Below are 20,938 nucleotides of genomic sequence, written 5' to 3'. Positions count from 1 at the left end.
GCTCTTGTGGCTAAATGGAAGCAAGCCCCCACGGCAATGTTCGCACATCTAGTGGAAAGCCTTCCCAGAAGAGTGGAAGCAGTTATAGCAGCAAAGGGGGGGACCAACTCCATATTTAGAGTATCTCACACTCACTATGCCTTGCTTTATAAATATGAGCCGAATCCACACATTTCCTGCTGCAGCCTGTTCCCCTACCCCACAGAGCTCTGACTGGCTGATATATTTAGAATTGGAATAATTCACGCATGTCTAGTTTCTATCTCTGTATGTGAGCTCATGAGTATAGTTAAAGTAGATCTATGAGGAACCAGCTGTGAATGTGTGTGTGTGGTTGAGATATGATGTCAGCGTAGTGTTTCCTCTGACTGCATAATACAATGTTGTCAAATCAAGTCCTTTCTCATTCTGTTTTCTGGTGCTGTGCTCATGGAGTGTTTGGAGTGCTTCTGTATGTGGGTGACAATAGTCATGAACTTTTAAACCTCTCTCTCTCTTTTTCACTCCCTTTCTCTGTCTCTCCGTCCTTCTCTCAGGCACGTCAGAGAGAGAAGATGAATGAAGAACACAACAAGCGTTTGTCTGACACAGTAGACCGTCTGCTCACTGAGTCTAACGAGAGACTGCAGCTTCACCTTAAAGAACGCATGGCAGCACTGGAGGACAAGGCATGGCACGCAACACACACACACACACACACACACACACACACGCAACACACACACACACACACGCAACACACACACACACACACACACACACGCGCAACACACACACACACACACGCAACACACACACACACACACACACACACACACACATATGATGTACTCAGGCCTCTAAACTAGTGATTCCCAAACTATAGCTGAACAGTGATGTCTTATCCTCTTGCTGTTGGTTCCAGAACTCCCTGATTCAGGATCTGGAGAACTCCCAGAAACAGCTGGAGGAGTTCCACCACACCAGGGTGAGTCAGGCCTAGGCACACAACACATGAACAACACACCAGGGTGAGTCAGGCCTAGGCACACAACACATGAACAACACACCAGGGTGAGTCAGGCCTAGGCACACAACACATGAACAACACACCAGGGTGAGTCAGGCCTAGGCACACAACACATGAACAACACACCAGGGTGAGTCAGGCCTAGGCACACAACACATGAACAACACACCAGGGTGAGTCAGGCCTAGGCACACAACACATGAACAACACACCAGGGTGAGTCAGGCCTAGGCACACAACACATGAACAACACACCAGGGTGAGTCAGGCCTGGACACACAATACATGAACAACACACCAGGGTGAGTCAGGGCCTGGACAGACAATACATGAACAACACACCAGGGTGAGTCAGGCCTAGGCACACAACACATGAACAACACACCAGGGTGAGTCAGGCCTGGACACACAACACATGATCAACACACCAGGGTGAGTCAGGCCTAGGCACACAACACATGAACAACACACCAGGGTGAGTCAGGGCCTGGACAGACAACACATGAACAACACACCAGGGTGAGTCAGGCCTAGGCACACAACACATGAACAACACACCAGGGTGAGTCAGGCCTGGACACACAACACATGATTAACACACCAGGGTGAGTCAGGCCTAGGCACACAACACATGAACAACACACCAGGGTGAGTCAGGCCTGGACACACAACACATGATCAACACACCAGGGTGAGTCAGGCCTAGGCACACAACACATGAACAACACACCAGGGTGAGTCAGGTCCTGGACAGACAACACATGAACAACACACCAGGGTGAGTCAGGCCTGGACACACAACACATGAACAACACACCAGGGTGAGTCAGGGCCTGGACAGACAACACATGAACAACACACCAGGGTGAGTCAGGCCTAGGCACACAACACATGAACAACACACCAGGGTGAGTCAGGGCCTGGACAGACAACACATGAACAACACACCAGGGTGAGTCAGGCCTGGACACACAACACATGAACAACACACCAGGGTGAGTCAGGCCTGGACACACAACACATGAACAACACACCAGGGTGAGTCAGGCCTGGACACACAACACATGAACAACACACCAGGGTGAGTCAGGCCTAGGCACACAACACATGAACAACACACCAGGGTGAGTCCGGGCCTGGGCAGACAACACATGAACAACACACCAGGGTGAGTCAGGCCTAGGCACACAACACATGAACAACACACCAGGGTGAGTCAGGCCTGGAAACACAACACATGAACAACACAACACACATCCCTCTTTGCGTCCAACGTTCTATTCATTGAAACTTTTCACGCACAAACATGACAGACAAATTATGGATAGTCACATGTATTGGATGAGAGTTGAACTGTTACAAATATTGTGATTGGACATTGATGTTGTTCCATTCCACAATGCCTTTCTTCGTCAGGAGCGTCTGATTGGTGAGATTGAGAAGCTGCGGAATGAGATCGACCACTTGAAACGCCGGAGTGGAGTGTTTGGAGATGGATCACACCCACGGTACACAGACATACACACACTAACACACACACTACACACACACACACACTACTCCCACACTTGCCCCATACTAGTACCCTATACTGACCAGGTTTTCTCTGTATGTGTGTGTGTGTGTATAGGTCTCACATGGGCAGTGCCAGTGACCTGCGTTTTTCAGTGGTAGAAGGGCAGGATGGACACTACAGCTCTGCTGTCATCAGACGGGCACAGAAGGGCCGCCTGGCAGCGCTACGCAACGAACCCAACAAGGTAACCACATACACACAAGCACACACACACGTACACCACACACCCACCACACACACACACACACACACTACACGCACACACCTGTGCCAAACTTGGTTCCCTCCCCTGTGCCTGTGTGTCCAATTTCTGTGCCCATCCCAAGCTATGTCATGAAACACCACATATCCTCTCTCTTCCTCTCCACATATGCCCCCATCTCCTCCCTTTTGTTAGTGTCTCCTCTCTTCCTCCTCTCTTCCCCTCTTCTCCCTCATGGCTGATGATCTGATGGCCCTGATGAGGGCAGTAATATGGCTGATGGTTGTGAAGCTTAACACACTGCATTTGTCCCTCATTACATACAGCTCTCACCTAACCAATGCTTCTCTCTCTGACCCCTGCTACCTTGGACGTACGTATGTGTGATGTAAGTGGTATGTCTTTATCAATGTGTTTATAAAGTGTTTAAATATATGAGGTGTGAGTGTGGATTTGTTTGGGTATCTGAGCAGACGGTGTGTAAACTGATGTGTGCACTGTGTAACTGTCGTACAGGTGTATGCCTTGTGTAATGTGTGTGTGTGTGTGTGTGTATCTATCGTAATGGTGTGTGCGGTGTCTAACAGTGTGTGTTTGTGTACTTACCCTACAGGTGTGTGCGGTGTTTGAGCAGGAATACTCGTCTCTACGTGGCAGTGTCAGTCACCTCCTGGGCAGTGACGTGGAGGCTGAGTCAGACCTAGATGATGATGTTAGCTCCGTCCTCCTGTCACCCAGCGGCCAATCAGATGCACAGACTCTGGCTCTGATGTTGCAGGAGCAGCTGGATGCCATCAATGAGGAGATCAGGTAGGAGAACAAACCAACGCAGACAACTATCGCGATACCCACTATCTCCCTCCCTACCTTACACCATAATATCTCCAGCATTTTCCAGAATCTGAAGCCTTGGCTTCCTCCTTTCCTGAGGTTTTTGTTACTCCTAGGCAGAGCGATGTGCAAGTTCTTTCCCCCATTTTTGATGCACCATTATTCTTTAACTCACACACCCAGGGAACATGCTTTATACTGCTGGTTATTATGTGTGTATGATGTAGTTATTATGAGTGTATGATGGAGTTATTATATGTGTACGATGTAGTTGTTGTGTGTGTATGATGTAGTTGTTGTGTGTGTATGATGTAGTTCTTATGTGTGTATAATGCTATTATTATGTGTGTATGATGTAGTTATTATCTGTGTATGATGTAGTTATTATCTGTGTATGATGTAGTTATGTTTGTATGATGTAGTTATTATGTGTGTATGGTGTAGTTATTATGTGTGTATGGTGTAGTTATTATGTGTGTATGATGTAGTTATTATGTGCGTATGATGTAGTTATTATGTGTGTATGGTGTAGTTATGTTTGTATGATGTAGTTATTATGTGTGTATAGTGTAGTTATGTGTATGATGTAGTTATTATGTGTATGATATAGTTATTATGTGTGTATGATGTAGTTATTGTGTGTGTATGATGTAGTTATTATGTGTGTATGATGTAGTTATTATGTGTATGATGTAGTTATTATGTGTATGATATAGTTATGTGTGTATGATGTAGTTATTATGTGTGTATGATGTAGTTATTATGTGTATGATGTAGTTATTGTGTGTGTATGATGTAGTTATTATGTGTGTATGATGTAGTTATTATGTGTATGATGTAGTTATTGTGTGTGTATGATGTAGTTATTATGTGTGTATGATGTAGTTATTATGTGTATGATGTAGTTATTGTGTGTGTATGATGTAGTTATTATGTGTGTATGATGTAGTTATTATGTGTGTATGGTGTAGTTATTATGTGTGTATGATGTAGTTATTGTGTGTGTATGATGTAGTTATTATGTGTGTATGATGTAGTTATTATGTGTGTATGATGTAGTTATTGTGTGTGTATGATGTAGTTATTATGTGTGTATGATGTAGTTATTGTGTGTGTATGATGTAGTTATTATGTGTGTATGATGTAGTTATTATGTGTATGATGTAGTTATTGTGTATGTATGATGTAGTTATTATGTGTGTATGATGTAGTTATTATGTGTGTATGATGTAGTTATTATTTGTGTATGGTGTAGTTATGTGTGTATGATGTAGTTATTATGTGTATGATATAGTTATTATGTGTGTATGATGTAGTTATTATGTGTGTATGGTGTAGTTATGTGTGTATGATGTAGTTATTATGTGTGTATGATGTAGTTATTATGTGTATGATGTAGTTATTGTGTGTGTATGATGTAGTTATTATGTGTGTATGATGTAGTTATTATGTGTATGATGTAGTTATTGTGTGTGTATGATGTAGTTATTATGTGTGTATGATGTAGTTATTATGTGTATGATGTAGTTATTGTGTGTGTATGATGTAGTTATTGTGTATGATGTAGTTATTGTGTGTGTATGATGTAGTTATTATGTGTATGATGTAGTTATTATGTGTATGATGTAGTTATTGTGTGTGTATGATGTAGTTATTGTGTATGATGTAGTTATTGTGTGTGTATGATGTAGTTATTATGTGTGTGTATGATGTAGTTATTATGTGTGTGTATGATGTAGTTATTATGTGTATGATATAGTTATGTGTGTATGATGTAGTTATTATGTGTATGATGTAGTTATTGTGTGTGTATGATGTAGTTATTATGTGTGTATGATGTAGTTATTATGTGTATGATGTAGTTATTGTGTGTGTATGATGTAGTTATTATGTGTGTATGATGTAGTTATGTGTGTATGATGTAGTTATTATGTGTATGATGTAGTTATTGTGTGTGTATGATGTAGTTATTATGTGTGTATGATGTAGTTATTATGTGTATGATGTAGTTATTATGTGTGTATGATGTAGTTATTATGTGTATGATGTAGTTATTATGTGTGTATGATGTAGTTATTATGTGTGTATGATGTAGTTATGTGTGTATGATGTAGTTATTATGTGTATGATGTAGTTATTGTGTGTGTATGATGTAGTTATTATGTGTGTATGATGTAGTTATTATGTGTATGATGTAGTTATTATGTGAGTATGATGTAGTAATTATGTGTGTATGATGTAGTTATTATGTGAGTATGATGTAGTTATTATGTGTGTATGATGTAGTTATTATGTGTGTATGATGTAGTTATTATGTGTGTATGATGTAGTTATTATGTGTATGATGTAGTTATTATGTGTGTATGATGTAGTTATTATGTGTGTATGATGTAGTTATTATGTGTGTATGATGTAGTTATTATGTGTGTATGATGTGTGTATTATGTCTCATCCCACTGTACTCTCTGGTGTTTAGGATGATCCAGGTGGAGAGGGAGTCTGCTGACCTCAGGGCAGATGAGATAGAGTCTCGTGTGAACAGTGGTAGCATGGACGGACTCAACGTTACACTTCGCCCCCGAACCATGCCCACCTCAGCCACTGCCCAGTCCCTGGCTTCCTCCTCGTCCCCTCCCACCAGCGGACGCTCTACCCCCAAACACAACACCCACAACGCCAGCCACCAGCTGGGAATCATGACCCTGGTGAGACGCAGACATGCACTTAACCATCAGAGAGGACTAACCTGAAAACATGTTTGGATTGACACACAATGTTTAGTGTGAAACAATAAGTCACTCAACTGCTGCTTATTCATTCTCAGTAACCCCAGTAACTGGTTGTGATTGTATGTCTAACAACTGCTTGTCTCTAACTATGTGTTGGTGTGTCTGTGCCTCCCTCCTGTCTTTAACAGCCTAGCGACTTAAGGAAACACCGTAGAAAAATAGCAGTAAGTCAGTTTTCTCTTTATCTACACAACTAAGAGAGGCAGTACAGTTCCCAGATATGGAGAGGTACTGAAATGAACACAGTTTTCAAGGTTGCGATTGGAAGGACAGGATCATTCCTGCTGGACAAGGTGTTGTCACAGCCTCTCTGAGAAAGCTCCTATTTGAAGCCTCCTGACAGATAAAGGTGACTTCACTCTTTCTCACATCTCTCTCCCTCCAGTCTCCAGTGGAAGCTCGTGAGGACAAGGCTACTATCAAGTGTGAGACATCTCCCCCCTCCTCTCCCCGCAGTCTGAGACTGGAGACCAACTTCGCCCAGCTCACTGGCAGTCTGGAGGACGGACGAGGGTACACACACACACACACACACACACACACACACACACACACACACACACACACACACACACACACACACACACACGCACGCACACACACACACACACGCACACACACACACACACACACACACACACACACACAACCCCCCTCCCCCACATACACACACATTCTTTCAATCCCACTTATACTTTGTGTCTCCCTCTCTCCCTCACTCACTCTCTCACTCTTTCTCTCTCTCTCTACAGGGGTAAAGCGAAGAAGGGCATCAAGTCATCTATAGGTCGTCTGTTTGGGAAGAGCAAGGAGAAGGGCAGGATGGAGGGAGGAGGGACACTGGGGAGGGAGGGACAGCCTCTGCCTGCCCTGATGCCGGGAGGTAACGCAGCTGGACCTGTGTCTCCTGTAAGCTACTGTATGTATAGGTATGTGTGAGTGATGCTATGTCTGTTGTGTTGTGTGTCTCAGTAGACTTTGAGATGAGCATCGGAGACACCATGACTCTGGGCAAGCTGGGCACACAGGCAGAGAGAGACCGCAGGATGAAGAAAAAGTAAGACCTTTACCTATCACTCACATACACACACTCTCTTTCTCTTTCTGTCTAAATGCAAGGTCAATTGGTGGTGTCTCTGTCAGTTGAATTGTGAATACATTTTGGAAGCTGTGAAACCCTGGCCTCACTGTTCCATAGTCGAATAAAACATTCATGTGCTCCAGAGGCCATGCCAACATTAGTTGTTTACTCTACTCTCTCTTTCTCTCTCTTTCACTCCCTCTTTCTCCTCGTTTCTATCTCTCCCCTGTCTCTGTGTCAGACATGAGCTGCTAGAGGAGGCCAGGAGGAGAGGACTGCCCTTCGCTCAGTGGGATGGACCAACTGTGGTCTCCTGGCTAGAGGTATAACCTCTAACCCCTGACCCCTAACCTCCACCACAACCTTACTCTATCCGTAGCCCTTCAGATTCCCCTACCCTACCTTAACGTTGTCCTACCATATAATCACCAGGAGGGTTATGCTGTGTGAGATGATGATGTTGGTGGTGGTGATGATGAAGATGATGCTCTCTCTCACCAATGTAGCTGTGGGTGGGTATGCCTGCCTGGTATGTGGCAGCATGTCGTGCCAACGTGAAGAGTGGTGCCATCATGTCGGCCCTGTCTGACACAGAGATCCAGAGGGAGATTGGCATCAGTAACCCCCTGCACCGCCTCAAACTAAGGCTGGCCATCCAGGAGATGGTGTCCCTAACCAGCCCCTCTGCCCCGCTCACCTCTAGAACGGTACACACACACACACACACACACACACACACACACACACACACACACACACACACACACACACACACACACACACACACACACACACACAGACACACAGACACACAGCCTCTCTGTACCGCTCATGGAACATACACACACACACACTGCCCATCACCTGTCACTTCACTGACCCTGTAATGATAGTGCTTTTGGATTTGACAGTACTCTTCACTCTGTCCACTGTGCTGCATGGGGTGGAACGGGAAACCTACTCTCTCAACAGTGTGCCAGATACTGCCTGCCTGACACACTCCCTCTCACTACAGACACTGTATGCGTGTGTGCGTGCTCTTCTTTGTTGTCTGTCTGTAATTATGTGTGTGTGCGTGCTCGTGCGTGCTCTCCCTCTCTGCACAGTCCTCCGGAAATGTGTGGTTAACCCATGAAGAGATGGAGAACCTGGCTTCCTCCACTAAAGCGGTCAGTGCCATCTGTGTGACCCCCTCCCCACCACACACACACCACACACACCACACACATCACACACCCACACACCCTCTGCCCCGCTGTGCTACACATATGCCCGCTTCCGCACACGCTCATCCCCAGCCTCCTACAACTACAACGCACACTGCCTGCTTGTTTGTGCCTGGGTTAGCGTGTCTTTGGTGTACCATATTAGGCTCTGTTGTTTTGATGGGTTATTGTGTGTAGATTTATGCTGGTTGTCTGTTAGGTTGTGTTGGGTGTGTTGTAATGAATTATGTCTTAGCATTCTGGTGTTAAAGTTGATCTATCTCTCCATATGGCTTTCCTGGGTTCAGTACCTGGTCGGTTACATTGGTGCATGGGACTCAGATCACTCCAAAAATGTAAATCAAATTTTATTTGTCAACAGATGTAGACCTTACAGTGAAATGCTTACTTACAAGCCCTTAAGCAACAATGCAGTTTTAAGAAAATACCTAAAAGAAAGTAAGGGATAAGACTAACACATAATTAAAGAGCAGCAGTAAATAACAATAGCGGTGCTATATACAGGGGGTACCGGTACAGAGTCAATGTGTCAATGTGCAGAGGCACCAGTGTCGAGGTAATTGAGGTAATTATGTTGCCATACCAGGCAGTGATGCAACCCGTCAGGATGCTCTCGATGGTGCAGCTGTAAAACCTTTTCAGGATCTGAGGACCCATGCCAAATCTTTTCAGTCTCCTGAGGGGGAATAGGTTTTGTTGTGCCCTCTTCACAACTGTCTTGGTGTGCTTGGACCATGTTAGTTTGTTGGTGATGTCGACGCCAAGGAACTTGAATCTCTCAACCTGCTCCACTACAGCCCCGTCGATAAGAATGTGGGTGTGCTCGGTCCTCCTTTTCCTGTAGTCCACAATCATCTCCTTTGTCTTGATCATGTTGAGGGAGAGGTTGTTGTCCTGACATCACCTGGCCAGGTCTCTGACCTTCTCCCTATAGGCCGTCTCATCATTGTCAGTGATCAGGCCTACCACTGTTGTGTTATCGGCAAACTTAATGATGGTGTTGGAGTTGTGCCTGGCCGTGCAGTTATGAGTGAACAGGGAGTACAGGAGGGGACTGAGCAAGCACCCCTGAGGGGCCCCCATGTTGAGGATCAGCGTGGGGGATGTGTTGTTACCTACCCTTACCACCTGGGGGCAGCCCGTCAGGAAGTCCAGGATCCAGTTGCAGAGGGAGGTGTTTGGTCCCAGGGTCCTTAGCTTATTGATGAGCTTTGAGGTCACTATGGTGTTGAACACTGAGCTGTAGTCAATGAATAGCATTCTCACATAGGTGTTCCTTCTGTCCAGGTGGGAAAGGGCAGTGTGGAGTGCAATAGAGATTGCCTCATCTGTGGATCTGTTGGGGCGGTATGCAAATTGTAGTGGGTCTAGGGTTTCTGGGATAATGGTGTTGATGTGAGCCATGACCAGCCTTTCAAAGCATTTCATTACTACAGACGTGAGTGCTACGGGTTGGTAGTCATTTAGGCAGGTTACCTTAGTGTTATTGGGCACAGGGACTATGGCAGTCTGCTTGAAACATGTTGGTATTACAGACTCAGACAGGGAGAGGTTGAAAATGTCAGTGAAGACACTTGCAAGTTGGTCAGCGCATGCTCGGAGTACACGTCCTGGTAATCCATCTGGCCCAGCGGCCTTGTGAATGTTGATCTGTTGAAAGGTCTTACTCACATCGGTTGCGGAGAGCGTGATCACAGTCGTCCGGAACAGCTGATGCTCTCATGCATGTTTCAGTATTACTTGCCTCGAAGCGAGCATAGAAGTTATTTAGCTCATCTGGTAGGCTCATGTCACTGGGCAGCCCTCGGCTGTGCTTCCCTTTGTAGTATGTAATGGTTTGCAAGCCCTGCCACATCCGACGAGTGTCGGAGCCGGTGTAGTACAATTCGATCTTAGTCCTGTATTGTTGCTTTGCCTGTTTGATCGTTCGTCGGAGGGCATAGCGGGATTTCTTATAAGCTTCTGGGTTAGAGTTCCGCTCCTTGAAAGCGGCAGCTCTACCTTTTAACTCAGTGCGGATGTTGCCTGTTATCTATGGCTTCTGGTTGGGGTATGTACGTACAGTGACTGTGGGGACAACGTCCTCGATGCACTTATTGATAAAACTAGTGACTGATGTGGTGTAATCCTCAATGCCATCAGAAGAATCCAGGAAACATGTTCCAGTCTGTGCTAGCAAAACAGTCCTGTAGTTTAGCATCTGCTTCATCTGACCACTTTTTTATAGACCGAGTCACTGGTGCTTCCTGCTTTAATTTAGCTTGTTAGCAGGAATCAGGAGGATAGAGTTATGGTCAGAGTTGCCAAATGTAGGGCGAAGGAGAGCTTTGTAGAGCTCAGTGTGTGATTAGCATTAGCTAACTGTGTGCATGCGTCTAACCCAATCTGTCCTGTCTCTGCCACGCTGTCAATCACTCAGGAGAATGAGGAGGGCAGCTGGGCTCAGGTGAGAACTCCTCCCACTAACACCTGTCGTTGTTATCACAACAATTACCTGAGCCAGGGGGGTTGTCACCATGTCACAGAGAGCACAGTCTCAGATCACACACACACACACACACACACATACACACATACACACACGTCTACCCTTTTGGTTAATCCACGTACACAGATGAACCTCTCAATTGTATCTAATCTCAGCCAAGCATACTCACTAACTGTGTCCCTCCTGACACACAGACTCTGGCATACGGGGATATGAACCATGAGTGGATAGGTAATGAGTGGCTGCCCAGCCTGGGTCTGCCTCAGTACCGCTCCTACTTCATGGAGTGTCTTGTGGACGCCCGCATGCTGGACCACCTCACCAAGAAAGACCTCCGCACACACCTCAAGATGGTCGACAGCTTCCACAGGTCAGTCACCATGGTAACCAGCCAGCCACCACGGCAACAGCAACCGTTCTCAGGAGCTGCCATGCTACACTTTCAATATCAATATAGGAAAATGGGCATAAAAGTGATGACATATGTATTCAATTTGTGCAGTCAACAATGACATTTTACTCATAAAAATGTGGGAATACAAAAATTCACAAATAATATTGTGTGTACCAGGGCCAGTCTGCAGTATGGGATTATGTGCTTGAAGAGACTCAATTACGACAGGAAAGACCTGGATCGTCGTAGAGAGGAGAGCATGCACGACATGAAAGGTAAACATTCATACTCATAGACAGATCTCTCATTATAAATGTCATCATGTGAGATCCTGTCTCAGTTGTCTGTAGACACAGCACATTTGACTAATTTAGCGGACACTCTTATCCAGAGCGACTTACATTAGTGAGTACATACATTTTCATACTGGTCCCCCGTGGGAATCAAACCTACAACCCTGGAGTTGCAAGCACCATGCACTACCAACTGAGCCACGCGGGATTTAAGAGGGTTGGAGCTCTATGTATGGACAGCTGTGCCTTTTACTGCTATCTCCACACACACACACACACGCACGCACGCATCACCTACGCACGCACGCACGCACGCACGCACGCACACACACACACACACACACACACACACACACACACACACACACACACACACACACACACACACACACACACACACACACACACACACACACACACACACACACACACACACACACACACACACACAGAGCCAGCTAAAGCTTTGCTACCTTATGACCTTCAGCACTGCATATGAACTTGACTCAGCTGTCCTGTCACATCAGAAGCCCCCCTCCTCACACACACACCGCCTGTTCCTCTCTGAAAAAGCTGGGTGACAGCTGTGCTTATTCAGAACAAAGGGAGTATACCATTGAGAGTACACTATTGGAGTGTGAATACTTCTGATATGATATTCTATGTCTGTTTATTAGATGCACTGGTCTATATGCTGTGATAGTAATATACCTCTCTCTGTCTCTCTCTGTCTATCCCTCTCTCTCCTCTCCCCCCTCTTTCCATACCCCCTCCCCCCTCTCTGTAGATGCATTAGTGTGGACCAATGAGCAGGTAGTGCACTGGGTCCAGAGTATAGGTCTGAAGGACTACAATACCAACCTGATGGAGAGTGGAGTCCACGGGGCTCTCATTGCTCTGGATGAGACCTTCGACTACAGCAGCCTGGCTCTCATACTGCAGATCCCCATGCAGAACACACAGGTACACACAGACACACACCCTTGGTCGAGGGACTAGCGTTGTGTAGGAATGACTAGAGCTGTCACAGTTACCATGTTACCGCCACACCAGTCACGAGTCATGACCCAGTCAAATTCCCTGTGACCGTTGGCATTCATTTGAGCATTCAAAACTGCTCAAATGAATGCCGCTGATGGGTAGTTTACCAAACATGCCAATGACCCCCGCAAATGGCCTGGTACTCAGTGCTCTATTGTCCATCTAATTACTCTCTAAACACTTCATGGTTAAATGTGAAAATCTGAATGATGAGGACAAATGATGATGAGAATTGGGGCTCCTGTTCGGAAATGGACACGAGAAGCCCCGGAATATGCATAAATACATTTTTTAAACCCATTTCTGAAAGGACCTACAAGACAACCGGTCCGATCTGAGTGAGGGAAGCAGCAGAAAAGCCAATTGTTTTGCAACTTTATTAAAACATAGCTGTACAGAAAGGAAGAGAGAGCGAAGCACAGAGCGAGCAGCTGTAGACTATTAGGGAGCGGAGGCCGAGTGTTGTGTGTGTTTGTGTGAGTAAGACAATATTATTTCATCCTTCCACAAGATATAGTCCCGACACAAATCTAGGGTTGCTACCCAAGCCGGCTGGTCATTCGTTCTATTGATTCGGTTGCCATTCTGGCTGGAAACATTCTTATCCCTTTGCTTGCTAGCTAGCCAACTACGGCTAACTTACAGTCACGCCAAACAGTGAAGAAAAATCTACAACAGTAGTTGCATTTGTTTAAGCTGTTTTCCAGTGCCATTTTTTGGGATACATAACAATGAGCTAATGAGGTACGATTTCGCCTGGCATAGAAAATGTGCTCCCTCGTCAGGACACTGTTGTTCAGAGCAGCTAGCCAACAACACAGCTAACACAATAAATTCAAATTGAAGCTGGGAAGACTGCAAACTAGCTACACTTAATTTCGTTTGACCTTTTTTCAATTGACATTTCTTTATATATATCCATAAAAATGATGCCAGCTGATTCATGATTTCGACTGGCTGAGAAATGCTTCCTGCCTCTCTCTCTCGTTCCGACTCTTGACCCTGACATGTTCATTACTATGGGACAGTTGGAGATTGAATTTGAAAATTGAAACAATGTTGCAAATGTCGGAGAGACAGACACTAAGGTTTATACAAATCTCAGCTGTTGTCTAAAAGAAATGTGAGATAATGTCTTGATGCTTTTTATAGGGGAGGTCAAGTTTATAACATGCCTGGCTGGGCTGATGAGACAGTGGATTGCGCTGTCAGATGGAACAGAGTAAATAGGCATTTTAACACCATAGATTTAGCCGGTGGTAACTTGTGGATAAGACACCGCTGGAATGCACTATTAACCAATCAGCATTCAGGATTAGACCCACCCGTTGTATAAATGCTGTATATCTATATGCTGTGTGTGTGTGCGCCAGGCTCGGCAGGTTCTGGAGAGAGAGTTCAACAACGTCCTGGCCCTGGGCACTGACCGCAGACTGGAGGAGGTGAGTAACAAGGAAATAATGGACCCATAAGTGTTTCAGTTTTGCCGTCTTCCTGTGAAATATGGAATCTGTTTCTTAATAACCATATTGATTGCTTTTACATGGCTGTTTGTTTACTTACTTACTTACTCTCTCTCTCTCTCTCTCTCTCTCTCTCTCTCTCTCTCTCTCTCTCTCTCTCTCTCTCTCTCTCTCTCTCTGTAGAGTGGGGATGATAAGACGTTCCGCCGCTCTCCATCGTGGCGTAAGCGTTTCCGAGCACGGGAGGGGGGGGGGGGGATGGGCATGATGGCGGGCTCCATGGAAACACTGCCCGCTGGGTTCCGTATGCCCTCCATGTCCATGCCCCCGTCCATGGCCCTGGTGCCCAAGAAACAGCTGCAACCAGAAGGTGTGTGTGTTTGGAAAGGGGTACTGTGAGTTTGTAGTTAAATGAATTGCAGTCGTGTGGATGTGATGTGAGTGTGTTTTGCGATTCACTGATAATGCAAGCCCTAACAATAACAGCCACAAAATGATTTCATCTTAACGCTTGATGTGTGTGAGGGCATTCATGCGTGTGTCTCACTGCACGCTGTCTCCTCTCTGTCCCGCTCGGCCACGCCCACTTCTGCCACACACTGTCTAGCTCCTCCCCCGGCTCCCCAGAGACTCGACCCCTCTGCTGTACGGACGTACTCATGCTAACTCCACTCCACTTACTAACAGGAGCTAACGTTAACAGGTAAGACATCCTAGCAATGCCAACAAATGGCTAGGACCATTAGCCTATTCCTGACTGAGCAATGCTAACAAAGGGATTAGGGAAACCTCATGCTAGTTCCACCCCAGTTACCAACCCTCTCTCTCCCTCTTTCTTTCTCTCCCTCGCTTTCTCCTTCTGTCTTTCATTGTATCTCTTTCAGTTTATTCCCATGACCTGTATGGACACATGCTTGCGGCCTTTCGAGAGTGACATGCCAAATTTGGGAGAGATCTTGACGTTAAGGGACCTGTATCCAGCGTCACCTCTCACCTTCTCCGTGGGACACGTGCAATACGGAGGTGACCTCTGACTTTTTGACCTTTGAACTCTGAGCGTGCTCATTGGCCACACTCGCTGCTGTAAAGGAGACTCGGCCAGTCTCTATTCCCAGTAAACCCAGTACCCCCAGTAGCCTTGTTGTTGTGGTGTCGTGCTCCTGCATAGTCCTAATTCCTAATCTGTCGGTTCTAGTCCTAATTCTTTATCTGTGGGTTCTAGTCCTAATTCCGAATCTGTGGGTTCTAGTCCTAATTCCTACTCTGTGGGTTCTAGTCCTAATTCCGAATCTGTCGGTTCTAGTCCTAATTCTTTATCTGTGGGTTCTAGTCCTAATTCCGAATCTGTGGGTTCTAGTCCTAATTCCTACTCTGTGGGTTCTAGTCCTAATTCCTACTCTGTGGGTTCTAGTCCTAATTCCGAATCTGTGAGTTCTAGTCCTAATTCCTACTCTGTGGGTTCTACTCCTAATTCCGAATCTGTGGGTTCTAGACCTAATTGCTAATTTGTGGGTTCTAGTCTAACTCTACTCTAGCTCCTGGGTGTTTTCCACCTACACATCGTCCCCTCGGTTATGCAAGGTATTAATCATTTATTGTCTCTCTCTGTAAATAAAATGGATGACATATGTTTTTTTATATAAATATATATAAATATATATATTGGAATTATATATGGAGAATATTATAATATCATTGCTGTATGAAACCCAATGCCCTGTATTCGGTGGTGACTGTTCTATTTGTGTGTTGGACCTCTGTGTGTCTTATATGCTGTCAGTGTCTGGAGTTATATGAAGGACTCACTAAGCAGGGGTCTGTTACTCTATGTGATACTACTACTATGATTCTCAGCCACAGGTTCTTGGGTCCAGACCTAAACGGTTCAGTTACCTTTCCTGCCTTTTATCCCCTACTTTCCTTCTCTCTTTTCATATCTCCTTTCCTCCTTCCCCATCTCCTTTCCTCCTGACCTTTCCTATCTCCACTTGTTTCCTTCCTCTATTTGACACTGATGTAGCTACCATGAGTAGAGTAGGTGATCCTGTAGATATGAGAGGATACAGGATGAGCGTGTGTGTAAATGAAAGCAATAGGCTCCAATATTTGAGACTTAAGGGAAACAGCATGTTATGAAAGCCAAACCCTAGACTAACCTCCATGGATGGATTGTGTTGTTTTTCTCTACTTCGTTTCAAATCAAACAGTAAATTGCTGCTAGGCATCAGCCAAACGAAATCCTCACAAACAGGACACCTGACAGAGACAGTGATGATGCCATATATGGACTTTTCCCCTGCCGCCCCCTTCCTGTCCAGTTGCCATGGGGATGTGAAAGTGGCCAATGATGCTGCCTGAGCACTAGCAAGTGTTGTGTGTATGACCTCCTCTCCTCCAATGAGAGAGCTCTATCAGTGAACTAGTGAAGTGTTGGATGGGTGTATTTCTTTTTTATTTTACAGCCAATGTTTTAAAGGTGTCTAAAAGGTGTAATGTGTTACTGTGGCAGCTATGAGTACTGTGTGTGTATTTATTCCAGGTGTGAAATGATGCTGACAAATCAAGATGTTATTATTTGGCTATTTAAAAAGTGTATTGTAATTATGACACTATAGACATAAGTAAAGCTGTTTTTTTTTCAAGATAAGTGTTGATGTTGTGTGTTCATTTTGAGGTGATGTTTGACATGCAAGTATGTGCGTGCATGTTTAGACGTTAACTGCGGCCAAGTACTGAAAATGTTCTTTAATGCAAGTTTAGACAGAAACATCACTTCTTGGGACATCTACAAATACACAACAATCTTTATTATAAAACTCAAAAATAAGTTAGCAAAAAAATAGAAAATAAAATAGCAAAACCACTCTGTAGAAAACGGAACGTATTTACATCACGAGCATTCATTAGCAGTTTAAATTAAGCAGATGCATTGGTCAAACCTGCCATGGTACATATTGGCCCCACAAATAATAAACTCATGTTTTTAAGCATAACACACGCAAACAGAATGCAAGATAGATCAGGGAAAGATTTAGAAAAGGAGGAAACATATATTTTCTGCATTAAGTCAGAACAGAAAACCATAATTCTCATTGCTCCTTTCCAGTGGCACTCAGTTCTAACTTGAGATCCACACAGGTAACTGGATTTTTGTCCTAAAACATGCATAGATTGATGTCGGTGGGTTCTCAGGTTAGGATCTGACCTGTAACCTACTGGTAGGGAGACGTGGACCACAGGGTTTGTTAGGTAGGGAATAAGGCCTCGGGCCTTGAAGAGGTGTGAGGGCTTTAGGTTAGGGCCAGGAGTTAGTCCTGCTCATATGACCTGACTAGGAAAAACCTCCTGGCCTATGTTGGTGTGTATGGTGCTGTGTGGTATCCAAGTGCTAGCTTGTACCTAGCTGGGACACACAGGGCCTGTCCTTCTTTCTTCCCTTCATTGAAGTAGTCACTGATCTAACATGCTTGGATAGGTGGAATGTACAGTAGGTTTCGCTGCATAGCTTTCACCTATCCAGTTATATCACATCAGTGACTACCTCCTCATGGAAGGGAGTTAAAAAAATATGGTTTTGTGATGTATTGGACCTGTTAACAGCACACATGTATGGATGCTGCTCTGGGTTTATTTGGGAATGTCCACAGGTACAGGGTAGGCCACCGGAGCCCCCTCTGCTGCTGTGATGCTGTCCACGATGGACGTCAGAGAGCGCAGGTTAGTCTGCTCTGGAGAGTCTGCACTCAGGAGGTCTAGAGAGAGACAGAGAGAGCGTCAAAATAGCTAACATTTTCAACAAGTTCAGGGTGCATTGCTGAAATGTAATACAGTGTGTGTTACCCTCGTTGCTGTAGCTCTGGGTACAGTGGTCTGAGGTGTTGCTCCACTCTGGGCTACTACAGCAGGTGCTGCCTGATCCCTGCTCACTCGACGACGACACCTGTTACCATGGAGACAAGGCACAGTCAGTCACCCCGCTTTATATGACACGTCACGCCCCACCCCACACAGACGATGCCAGTGACACACACATTATCTCATTCACAAATATACACACACACTACGCTACTCACAACGACAAACACACACTACTATTGATAATCTTTGTCTGGTGTTGCCTGTCTCTTTTTCAATGATTCATCAAACAAATGTGTTTTTTTATTGTAATTTAGCAGACGGTACAGTAGTGAGTGCATACATTTTCATATTCTTTCGTACTGGTCCCCCGTGGGAATCGAACCCACAACCCTGGCATTGCAAGCGCCATGCTCTACCAAGTGAAACAAACACACTACGCTACCCACAACTCCACTCACTACACACACAGCTTCATCAATTACTTTATGAATAATTGATTGTACTACTGTGTCATAACACATTATCCATTTCAACTTTCTGAAAGCTGGTAGGTTAAGATGAAAGTAAATCAAGATTAGGTGAGTGCTGTGTTTGAAGTACTTATGAGGCATAAAAATAATGTATGTAGCATGTCTCTTAAAACAATAGCGCTAGCAGCACTCCCAAGGGAATTCACGCACGTCAGGGTGAAATGTTTCAATATACTTCTAAGTGCTGTTCTGTCTGTGTTGTTAGTGGATGGTTTGATGAGGGCTCTGTCCGCGGTACTTGTCTATGACAACTGTCAATGAATGTAAGAGCTCTGTTCTGGAACTGTTCTGTTGAAACCTTGTATTCTACGAGAGGCGAACACCATATATCAGAGTTTACTCACCAGACATAGACCTACCCTCCTACCAGATAGCACACACAGACATAGACCTACCCTCCTACCAGACTCACACTAGCACACACAGACATAGACCTACCCTCCTACCAGACTCACACTAGCACACACAGACATATAAAAGCCTTTACACCTAACACCTTACACCCAACCGCCACACCTGCCTTACCTAAAGCACTGTTAATACCTGTAGGCCTACATGTACTAAAATTACATTATTTCCTAAATGTTGGGGGCGATTATCCCCATCCATGTCATTTGCATCTGTTTCCAAGTCTCTCTGGTCCCTCTTTCTTCACTCCTCATTCCCTTCATCCCTCTCCAGTCTGCCTCTCCCTCTTTGACGCCTCTCTCTTCTACTGTGTCATTCCCTCTCTCACTTTATTCACATCTTTTCTCTCATTTAGCCTTTTCCTCATATTCTTTCTCTTCTACCTCAACCACTCCCATCCTCATTTATCTCTGTTAACCTCCCTCCCTCCATCCCTCTCTCTTCCCTTCTACCTTGCTCTTTCTCCCAGTCCTCTACTGTAGGTTGGTGTGGTTCTTTCATCCCTCACTCCATCCATCTCTTCCTCCCTCCATTCCTGTCTCCTACTCACCCTGGGTTGGGCAGGTCCGGTGCGGTAGTGTAAGCCCTGTGTTCCCTGGTCGTTCTCCTGCTGGTTGAGGGAGGAGACAAGTGCCTGCAGCCTCTCAATGTACTGGATGGCACTCCTCAGGATCTCCACCTTGGGCAGCCTCTGGTTGGGGTTCATCAGGGTGCTCCTCTTCAGGGCTTCGAATGCCTCGTTCACCTTCTTCAGCCTCCTCTTCTCACGCATTGTGGCCGCTTTTCGTCGGTCCATGGTCACAGTCTTGCGTTTGCACAGCTTGCAGGCCCAAGGTAGGCACTGGCCGGGGCAGTGGGGCTCCGGGTGGGGGGAGAGACCAGAGGGGGTTGCCTTGTCCTCCATACCTCCACCCAACCCTACCCCAACCCCCCCGGATAGACCCCCACAAAGCCCCATCATGGAACCCCCGCGCTCCTGGTAGCCCCCCTGGTCATACCCACCCGGCAGCCGGGACTGGTAGAAGTTGTCCCCCCCTTCGTAGAAGCGTTGGTCGGGGAAGAAGTAGGGGTTGGTCTCGAAAAGCTCCATACTGGTCGACGCTGAAGTTTAGGGGACTAAGACTCTGGTTTGGTTCCTCTGGGCTCTACTGTGTGTGTTCTATAGGGGTGTTAGGTCTGAGTGTGTTGGAGGGAGTGTGTGAGTGAGCCTCTCCCACTTCTGGCCTGGGTTAGTGGAGAGAGGAAGATGTGTGGAGAACAACTGGTGTGGAGCAGCAACTGCAGGTTGGCATTTAAACCCTCTGACTGCTGCAGGATCAGAGGGTTAAATTTAGCACGAGCCCAGAGAAACCTGACACGGCGTTTAGCTGTTGCTGCACATCTAAACTTCACATCTCTGTTGGGCCCTGCTCTCCAGGGCTTCAGGACCGTGTGTATGTGTGTATGTACGTGTGTGTGTGTGTGTGTTTGTGTGTATATGTGTGCATAGGAAGCTATGTCTATGTGCTCACTCGCGTGTGTGTGCGTGTGTGTGTGCATGTGTGCAAGGTAAAGCGTCGGCCAATGGCGTAGTAGATAATGGAATGTGATCTGGTTGCCATGGAAATTGGTCTAATTACCTCAGATCTGACCATGGGATCAAAGATGGCTGCCTTAGTGAGCTACTCCCTGCCTCACGTCCCCCTCCACGACATCATACCTGAAGTCCCCTACCATACAGTCTACACACAGCTGTCACCTCCACTCTCA

The 20,938-nt window shown here is 45.7% G+C and overlaps 2 protein-coding genes across 9 annotated transcripts in view; one reads left to right on the top strand and one right to left on the bottom strand.

Moving 5' to 3' along the window:
• ppfia4 (PTPRF interacting protein alpha 4) overlaps positions 1–17,040 on the top strand; it is a 120,043-nt gene extending 103,003 nt beyond the window's left edge. For 2 of the 8 annotated variants that reach the window (XM_055869576.1, XM_055869583.1), the window contains exons 10-30: positions 537–668; positions 905–967; positions 2,426–2,517; positions 2,640–2,769; positions 3,401–3,597; positions 6,095–6,323; positions 6,536–6,571; positions 6,793–6,920; positions 7,160–7,290; positions 7,380–7,464; positions 7,730–7,811; positions 7,995–8,195; positions 8,595–8,657; positions 11,134–11,160; positions 11,397–11,572; positions 11,774–11,871; positions 12,677–12,852; positions 14,304–14,372; positions 14,577–14,763; positions 15,001–15,096; positions 15,278–17,040. In XM_055869576.1, coding sequence (XP_055725551.1) covers positions 537–668; positions 905–967; positions 2,426–2,517; positions 2,640–2,769; positions 3,401–3,597; positions 6,095–6,323; positions 6,536–6,571; positions 6,793–6,920; positions 7,160–7,290; positions 7,380–7,464; positions 7,730–7,811; positions 7,995–8,195; positions 8,595–8,657; positions 11,134–11,160; positions 11,397–11,572; positions 11,774–11,871; positions 12,677–12,852; positions 14,304–14,372; positions 14,577–14,763; positions 15,001–15,059 — 2,361 coding nt within the window. In that variant the 3' untranslated portion in view covers positions 15,060–15,096; positions 15,278–17,040. The remainder of the gene's footprint in view (positions 1–536; positions 669–904; positions 968–2,425; positions 2,518–2,639; positions 2,770–3,400; positions 3,598–6,094; positions 6,324–6,535; positions 6,572–6,792; positions 6,921–7,159; positions 7,291–7,379; positions 7,465–7,729; positions 7,812–7,994; positions 8,196–8,594; positions 8,658–11,133; positions 11,161–11,396; positions 11,573–11,773; positions 11,872–12,676; positions 12,853–14,303; positions 14,373–14,576; positions 14,764–15,000; positions 15,097–15,277) is intronic. The other 6 variants (XM_055869577.1, XM_055869580.1, XM_055869579.1 and 3 more) reach the window with 6 other exon arrangements.
• A 203-nt stretch (positions 17,041–17,243) lies between these two features.
• myog (myogenin) lies at positions 17,244–20,455 on the bottom strand. The gene is made up of 3 exons (XM_055869586.1): positions 19,740–20,455; positions 18,234–18,333; positions 17,244–18,145 (listed from the first exon to the last, which is right to left on the bottom strand). Exons 1-3 carry the CDS (start codon positions 20,277–20,279, stop codon positions 18,021–18,023), a joined length of 765 nt encoding a protein of 254 aa, XP_055725561.1. The 5' UTR covers positions 20,280–20,455; the 3' UTR covers positions 17,244–18,020.
• Between the last annotated feature and the right edge of the window lie 483 nt (positions 20,456–20,938).

Source organism: Salvelinus fontinalis, chromosome 18 (assembly GCF_029448725.1).
Source record: "Salvelinus fontinalis isolate EN_2023a chromosome 18, ASM2944872v1, whole genome shotgun sequence".
Classification (NCBI taxonomy): Eukaryota; Metazoa; Chordata; class Actinopteri; order Salmoniformes; family Salmonidae; genus Salvelinus; species Salvelinus fontinalis.
The sequence above is the reverse complement of the archived record's forward strand: the minus strand, read 5'-3'. Positions and strand labels throughout refer to the sequence as shown.

What these genes read in the sequence shown, in the direction of transcription:
- myog (XM_055869586.1), bottom strand. Translation starts at nt 20,279, where the DNA reads ATGGAGCTTTTCGAGACCAACCCCTACTTCTTCCCCGACCAACGCTTC. An exon ending in CCGGACCTGCCCAACCCAGG is followed by an intron (nt 18,334 to 19,739) that starts GTGAGTAGGAGA and finishes CCATGGTAACAG; the next exon opens with GTGTCGTCGTCGAGTGAGCA. An exon ending in CCAGAGCTACAGCAACGAGG is followed by an intron (nt 18,146 to 18,233) that starts GTAACACACACT and finishes GTCTCTCTCTAG; the next exon opens with ACCTCCTGAGTGCAGACTCT.